Raw genomic sequence first — 8820 nt, forward strand, 5'->3', positions numbered from 1 at the left:
AAGCTTTAATAGAGTCTTATGGAGTTTCATAAGGTGAGTGAAGTGTTTGAAAGATAGTTGCTGAAGAATGTGCCATTGTTTCGGAAAAGAAGTTGTAGTTTTGTTTTGATGAGTTTGAAATATAGTTATGGAATATGACATTGTTCATAATAGTTTGATATTTATTTACAGTTGCTGACGAGTGAACCATTGTTTAGAAAGATCGCTTGCTGTTGTTCCTAAGGAAATTGAAATATCATTGCAATGAAAATAGTTGCTGAAGGGCTTGATGAGAAAATGGTTTCTGAAGAGTTTCAAAGTTAGTTTCTGAAGTGTTTTGTATAATGTTGAAGATAAAATTGTTTCTGGAAAGTTTGAAAAATATTAAACTCTATAAAAATTTAGGATAGTCAATACAACTCTGTAGAATTCACTCTGCTTGAAATATAGTTGTCGAATATGACATTGTTTCTCAAAAGTCTGAAATTTACAGTTGCTGACGAACAAACTCGCTCTAACAAACTCGATAAATCCTATAGAACTGTGTATAACTCTATGAAATTCTATAAAATGTACATTTCTATGAACCCTGTAAAGCCCCTAAGGGTTAGGGTAGAACCCTCAAGGGTTAGGGTAAAACACTGTGAAGCTGTAAAACTCAATTTTACAGTGTTTTATAAACTTATACAATGTTTTACAGTGTTTTATCGAGTTTTGAAGAGTTTTATAAGGTTTAGCAAATTTTACTTGAAATTATAATGTTTTTTAATATTTTTTTGCCAGAATTATATCTTGTTTTTAGATATCAGAATTTCTAGCGTTCTTATGTAAGTCTCTTAACATTCAACTTTGTCAATGGCTGATCGTCCTTTTGTACTTCCAGTTTTTTTGTTTGAAACTGATTTATCTATTTTAAAAATGAATTTCATCTGTAAAAAGTTTGAGATGTTGCTGAGAGAAAATTGTTTCTGAAAATTTCGAAAGATAGTTGCTGAGTTTGCCATAGTCTCTAAAGTATTTGGAATATCAACGTGTCGATATTCAGCCTCTGTGTCCATTTAAAGAGTTTGACAAAATTAAAGCGTTGAACTGTAGAGCGTGGCGTGATTTTTTAGTGAACTACAATTTGTAAACACGTTTTAAAGAAGGATTGTCAAAAATTGTATACTTCCTACAAACTAACAGCATTATAGCGTGATTTTTCGTTTCAAACCAATCAGCGTTAAAAGGAGGTCTTAAAATATGTATTCATAGTTTTTCATTATTTAATTAATGACTTGGCATATACGCTGATGAGAACGTATGGAAAGAAGCCTATAAATACAGACTGAAAAGCTCTAGTTTTAGTCGTTTATGATTTTATTTTAAGTTTAGTTTAAATTTAGTTTTTAATTTAATATTAATTTAATTTATTATAATAATTTAATAGTTAGATTCAATATAGAAACATTCGGTTGCGGTATTGAGTTGCGTTTGATAAGTTTTAAATTTAAGCTTTAATTGAGTCTTATGGAGTTTAATAAGGCGAGTGAAGTGTTTGAAAGATAGTTGCTGAAGAACGTGCCATAGTTTCGGAAAAAAAGTTGTAGTTTTGTTTTGATGAGTTTGAAATATAGTTATGGAATATGACATTGTTCATGATAGTTTGATATTATTTATTTATTTATATATAAATCTTTGCTGACGAGTGAACGATTGTTTAGAAAGATCGCTTGCTGTTGTTCCTAAGGAAATTGAAATATCATTGCAATGAAAATAGTTGCTGAAGGGCTTGATGAGAAAATGGTTTCTGAAGAGTTTCAAAGTTAGTTTCTGAAGTGTTTTGTATAATGTTTAAGATAAAATTGTTTCTGGAAAGTTTGAAAAATATTAAACTCTATAAAAATTTATAATACTCAATAAAACTCTGTTGAACTCACTCTGCTTGAAATATAGTTGTCGAATATGACATTGTTTCTCAAAAGTTTAATATTTACAGTTGCTGACGAACAAACTCGCTCTAACAAACTCGATAAATCCATTGAACTCTGTATAACTATGAAATTCTATAAAATGTACATTTCTATGAACCCTGTAAAGCCCCTAAGGGCTAGGGTAGAACCCTCAAGGGTTAGGGTAAAACACTGTGAAGCTGTAAAACTCAATTTTACAGTGTTTTATAAACTTATACAATGTTTTACAGTGTTTTAAGTTTATCGAGTTTTGAAGAGTTTTATAAGGTTTAGCAAATATTTTTTTACCAGAATTATTTCTTGTTTTTAGATATCAGAATTTCTAGCGTTCTTATGTAAGTCTCTTAACATTCAACTTTGTCAATGGCTGATCGTCCTTTCGTACTTCCAGTTTTTTTGTTTGAAACTGATTTATCTATTTTAAAAATGAATTTCATCTGTAAAAAGTTTGAAATGTTGCTGAGAAGAAAATTGTTTCTGAAAATTTCGAAAGATAGTTGCTGAGTTTGCTATAGTCTCTAAAGTATTTGGAATATTTACGTGTCGAAATTCAGCCTATGTGTCCATTTAAAGAGTTTGACAAATTTAAAGCGTTGAACTGTAGAGCGTTGCGTGATTTTTTAGTGAACTACAATTTGTAAACACGTTTTTAAGGAGGATTGTCAAAAATTGTATACTTCCTACAAACTAACAGCATTATGGCGTGATTTTTCGTTTCAAACCAATCAGCGTTAAAAGGAGGTCTTAAAATATGTATTCATAGTTTTTCATTATTTAATTAATGACTTGGCATATACGCTGATGAGAACGTATGGAAAGAAGCCTATAAATACAGACTGAAAAGCTCTAGTTTCTAGCGTTCTTATGTAAGTCTCTTAACATGCAACTTTGTCAATGGCTGATCGTCCTTTCGTAATATATCTACTGTTAGCATTAAGTCATTTCCTCAAACGATTTTGTAACGCATGGCCCATTATATTTTACTAGTTTTCTTTAATGTTTTTTAATTAGTCCAGTCACAATCATCATCATCGATATCGCAATCAATGGAATCAAATTGATAATTTTTCAAAATTTATAAAGTTTCTTAATTCATTTTATGATACTATCTTGTTCATTTCTTAATTTCTGTTTGATTCTGTTTTATAGAATTAATTTTTGTTTGATGTCGGCTAATATTTGGTAAAATTTATTTTTTAGGAATCATTTGCAAACACTTTTTTACAATAGTCAAAATAATTTGTTTACAGGTGTTGAAGCTGAAAATTTGCACTACGTATTTTAACTTTCACATCAAGTCATACATTTTTACGATTTGTTTGAATTAACAACAATTTATATTTTATAGTCACAAGAAATCGTTCGTTACCTTATGGAAGTTAATGTATTGTTTAAGAATTTTTTTTACTTGTTGTTAATGTGATTATTTCAAGTTGTTATAAATAGTTTATTATTAAAGCAATTAAAAATTATTTTCATGTTTTAGTTTATATTTGTGTTCATATTCATCTTATATGTTCATGCTCGTCTTCAAATGAAAAGATGACGATTCTGACAAAATAAGTGTCTGCTTTCAGTGATTCTATACTCTATCCTTTAAGTAAAGCTTTTAACTCTGCTGCTCGTCTAGTTGCTCGTGCCCCTTTCTTTTCTCGTATATCTCCATATCTTGTTCTCTTGCACTGGCTACCTTTAAAAGATAGAATAATTTTTAAAATTTGCACTTTTATGTATTAGTCTCAATCTAAATTATTTTCTAAGTATTTATCAGAAATTAATTGAACTTAAATGCCCCTGTTTACCATCGTCTTTTTGTTTTCGCTTCTTCTTAACTCGTGCTAAACACTTGCCAAATCTGCTTTTGCTTTTTCTGGCCTTTTTCTCTGGAACTCTCTACCTACATCTCTGACTACTTCTCCATCACTTACAAAGTTCAGATCGGATCTCAAGACCCATCTGTTTTCAAAATTCATTGAAGAGCGCTGTTGAACATCGCGGAAATAGCGCTTTACAAGGTAATTGATTAATTGATTGATTGATGATAATCATATATGTAATTTGAAATTTAAACCACATTGGAATTATAGAAAAATTTAAACGCCAGTATGCTATTTGTATGCTACTTCTACAAATATTGTTACTACTGCTAAAATTACTATTATGGTTTATTGTATAAGATTTTAAATAAAATTATTAAGGCGCTATAAGTCGTACGCAAAAAATTAGGTTTTTTTACGGAGACGTACACGTTCGGCATGCCAGCCACATTCCATTGGCATGCCGGCATACATTTTAGGTATTAACTATAATACTACTAAAAAATACTACTACTACAACTATCAGTATTACTACTACTACGGCTGCTAAAATTTATCAAGCGAAAAGAAACGCGTACGAGCTACTACTACTACTGCACAACTTGACTGGTGTTCTCTTCCGTTGAGAGATTTTTAACGTAGTTTTTTAACAATCTCTTGACAAAACGTGCACATTTATGCCAACCAGTATTAACATACATCTTATGTATGTATTACTGCAATACTAAAAAATTGCTACTGCTACTACTGCTTCTGCTTATATTACTGCTACCTGTATCATAACTGCTACCATTACTACTTACAGGAATGGTAGCAGTTCTGATTTATTTTATTTATATGATATAGTTTGAAAAATTTGTTATTCGAACGTATAAATTTCAACAATTACAGACGCGCGCACACTCCTTTATATCATTCACTGGAATTGACATGTTTATGTTGCTACTTAATATTTGTAATTTTACATTCAATTAGATATGTAGGGATCAATCATTTATTTATTGACTATCTTATATATTAATTATTATTAAATATTATTGCAATTTTCAATGCTACTTAGTCTATGTTATTTTTTGTTTCTTTGCTTCTCTCTCAATCTTCTTTACTTTTTCCCGGGAGCTTGTAAACGAGACGGTCCGAGATTCACCTTAGAATAAAGTTAATAGCAGAACGCTCGTACTAGCAGATATCTAAATTAATGTGAATTATATATCTAAATTAATTTGACACACGTACATAGATGCATATGAATATTTGATTAATTAACAATATTAATCAGTTTTTAATTACTGATTAACAATAAATAAAAGCAACAGAAGAAAACAGTGCACGAATATGTACGGCCAGTACATGTATATACATGTAACAAACTGTTAGTAACGCGCTTCTGTAGTATGAATAATAATAATAGTACAACAGTATTTTTTAGGATTGCAATATTTATTATTATTACTTTAAATGTTTAATGGCTTTCTGGTTGGCAAGCCGAACGTGTACAATTGCGTAGTAGTTGAAACTACAAATTGTAGTTACAACTACAAATAGTGAACTGAACACGTTTTATTAAAAGGATGGTCACAGATTTTCTACCTCTGACAGAAAAATCACGGCACGTGATATTATTTTTTTTTTTAGTGAACTACAATTAGTAAACACGTTTTAAAGAAGGATTGTCAAAAATTTTTTACTTCCTACAAACTTAACAGCACTATGGCGTGATTTATACTTTTGAACCAATCAGCGTTAAAAGGAGGTCTTAAAATATGTATTCATAGTTTTTCATTATTTAATTAATGACTTGGAATATACGCTGATAAGAATGTATGGAAAGAAGCCTATAAATACCGACTGAAAAGCTCAAGTTTTAGTCGTTTATGATTTTGTTCTAAGTAGTTTAGGCTTAGTTTTTATTTAATTTTAATATTAATTTAATTTTTTTATAATAATTAAAATTAATAAAGGAACATTCGGTTGCTGTATTAAGTTGCGTTTGATAAGTTTTAAATAAATCGTTAAAGATTGTTAAGACAAGTGTTCTTTTGTGCGCATATTTTCCTGCAGTGAATAGTCTGACTATTTGGAAGATGATCGGCACAAAATTAAGGTAAGTATTCTTTTATTGGCGTTAATATTGGTTTCGCTGTTTTCTTTTTTTGCTTGAAGTTTTTATAAATAATTTATTAATAGAGCAATTAAAAATTATTTTCAGAGCATGTTATCCTACAGTCAATGGTCTGATGGCTTGGAGGGTGATCGTCGGTAGATTGTTAAGACGATTTTTTTTTTGAGCGCATGTTGTCCTGCAGTGAAAATTTTGACGGTATTGAAGATGATCGGTACAAAGTTAAGATAAGTATTCTTTTATTAGCGTTAATATTGGTTTCGTTGTTTTTTTTCTTTTCTGCTTCTATTGTGCTTACCTTAAATTATTTTTAGGTATTCTATTTGTATTTTTGTTCTGTTGTAATTATTTTTTGTGGTTTTTCTAGCGATAGGTTTATGACGTGTTGGGGTAGAAAGCTCTTGGCGACTGCTCTTGCATACATACACACATACATTGTTTGCGTGGCAGTATTGTTTCTTCTGTTTTACTCCTTCTTTTCTTTCTACATAAGAATTAGCTAAATTAATTGTACATAGGTAGGCTGAGACATATGATAATTTATTACATAGGTAGTCTAAGGCATAAAGTAATTTATTACATAGGTAGGCTAAAGCATAAGGTAATTTATTAAATAGGTAGGCTAAGGCATAAGGTAATTTATTACATAGGTAGGAAGAGACTTTTGTCTTCTCACTCTTCTCGGTGTGTTTTTTTTTGTGTCGTTTGTCTTGTTTTGCATCATACACTCTACAGGTATGCGGTGCGGTGCGGCTCGGTATTGGTGGGATTGGTACTGGTTTAACTAATTTTTTTACTTTTTTTCTACACTAATTGTTATTAATTCATGTGGTTATAAATAATTTATTAATAAAGCAATAAAAAATTATTTTCAGAGTATGATGATCTACAGTTATGGTCTGATGGCTTGGAGTATCATCGTCAGAAAATTAACACGAGTGTTTTTTTGAGCAAATGTTGTCCTGCAGTGAATAGTTTGACGGTTTGAAAGATGAACGGCACAGGTTTAAGATAAGTATTTTGTGTTAGCCTTTATATTAGTTTTGCAGTTTTCTTCTTTTCTGGTTTTCTTTAAATATTTGTTATTGTTTTATTTGTATTTTTGTTCTGTTGTAGTTAATTTTCGGTGGTTTTTCTAGAGGGAAGTTCTGTGACGGGGTGTTGTAGAAAGCTCTTGGCGGCTGCTCGTGCGTACGTACACGCATACAATGTTTGTTTGTATTGCAGTATTTTTTCTTCTGTTTTTTTTCTGTTTCTCTCTACGTGAGGTAGGCTGAGGCATAAGATAATTTATTACATAGGTAGGCCAAGGCGTAAGATAATTTATGTAGGTAGGGACTTTTGTTTTCTCACATTTGTTAGTTTGTTTTCGTTTCGTTAGTGAAATTGGTACTGGTTCAAGTCTTTTTTTTACTTTTTGTGTTTTATCTTACTACGTTCAATGTTATTATTTGAAGTTGTTATAAATAATTTATTAATAAAGCTATTAAAAATCAGAGCATGTCGTTCGACAGTTAATGGTCTGATAGCTTGGTGGGGTATCGTCGGAAGATTGTTAAGACGAATGTTCTTTGGAGGTCATGTTGTCCTGCAGTGAATAGTCTGACATGTTGACATGTTGGAAGATGATCGGCACAAAATTAAGATAAGTATTCTTCTGTTAGCGTTAATATTAGTTTTGCTGTTTTCTTCTTTTCTGCTTCTTTTCTGCTTATTTTAAATTATTTTTAGTTATTTTAATTGTGTTTTGTTCTGCTGTAATTATCTTTTGTGGTTTTTCTAGCGGTGGGTTTTGTGACGTAGTGTGGTAGAAAGCTCTTGGCGACTGCTTTTGCATACATACACAGTACACACATACGTTGTTTGTATGGCAGTGTTGTTTCTTCTGTTTTACTCCTTCTTTTCTTTCTACATAAGAATTAGCTAAATTAATTGTACATAGGTAGGCTGAGACATATGATAATTTATTACATAGGTAGGCTAAGGCATTAAGAAATTTCTTACATAAGTAGGCTAAGGCATAAGGTAATTTATTATATAGGTAGGCTAAGGCATAAGGTAATTTATTACATAGGTAGGAAGGGACTTTTGTCTTCTCACTCTTCTCGGTGTGTATTTTGTTGTGTCGTTTGTCTTGTTTTGCATCATACACTCTACAGGTATGCGGCTTGGTATTGGTGAGATTGGTATAATTTAAGTAGTTTTTTACTTGTTACTACACTTAATGTGATTAATTCATGTGGTTATAACTAATTTTTTAAATTGAGCAATGAAAAATTATTTTCAGAGCATGATGTCCTACATCTACGGTCTGATGGATTGGAGTATCATCGTCAGAAGATGTGCTCAAAGATTTTTTGGGCGCATTTTGTCAGTGATGCGTTGTCAAGATGATCGGCACAAAATTAAGATAAGTATTCTTCTGTTAGCGTTAATATTGGTTTCGCTGTTTTCTTCTTTTCTGCATTTTTTCTGATTCTTTTCTGTTTATTTTTAGTTATTTTATTTGTGTTTTGTTCTGCTGTAATTATTTTTTGCTGTTTCTCTAGCGGTGGGTTTTGTGACGTGGTGTGGTAGAAAGCTCTTGTCGGCTGCTTTTGCATACATACACAGTACACACATACGTTGTTTGTATGACAGTGTTGTTTCTTCTGTTTTACTCCTTCTTTTCTTTCTACATAAGAATTAGCTAAATTAATTGTACATAGGTAGGCTGAGACATATGATAATTTATTACATAGGTAGGCTAAGGCATTAAGAAATTTGTTACATAGGTAGGTTAATGCATAAGGTAATTTATTATATAGGTAGGCTAAGGCATAAGGTAATTTATTACATAGGTAGGAAGGGACTTTTGTCTTCTCACTCTTCTCGGTGTGTATTTTGTTGTGTCGTTTGTCTTGTTTTGCATCATACACTCTACAGGTATGCGGCTTGGTATTGGTGAGAT

The 8820-nt window shown here is 31.0% G+C and overlaps 1 protein-coding gene across 1 annotated transcript in view; it reads left to right on the top strand.

Annotated features, from left to right (window-relative positions):
• Positions 1–5832: 5832 nt before the first annotated feature.
• The window catches only part of HELRODRAFT_176651 (hypothetical protein), a gene marked incomplete at both ends in the record, with an annotated part of 4193 nt that continues 1205 nt past the window's right edge, over positions 5833–8820 (top strand). The window contains 4 exons of the mRNA XM_009023970.1: positions 5833–5852; positions 5958–6007; positions 6746–6852; positions 8158–8202. Coding sequence (XP_009022218.1) covers positions 5833–5852; positions 5958–6007; positions 6746–6852; positions 8158–8202 — 222 coding nt within the window. The remainder of the gene's footprint in view (positions 5853–5957; positions 6008–6745; positions 6853–8157; positions 8203–8820) is intronic.

The sequence above is a fragment of the Helobdella robusta genome (genome assembly GCF_000326865.2).
Source record: "Helobdella robusta unplaced genomic scaffold HELROscaffold_38, whole genome shotgun sequence".
NCBI lineage: Eukaryota > Metazoa > Annelida > Clitellata > Rhynchobdellida > Glossiphoniidae > Helobdella > Helobdella robusta.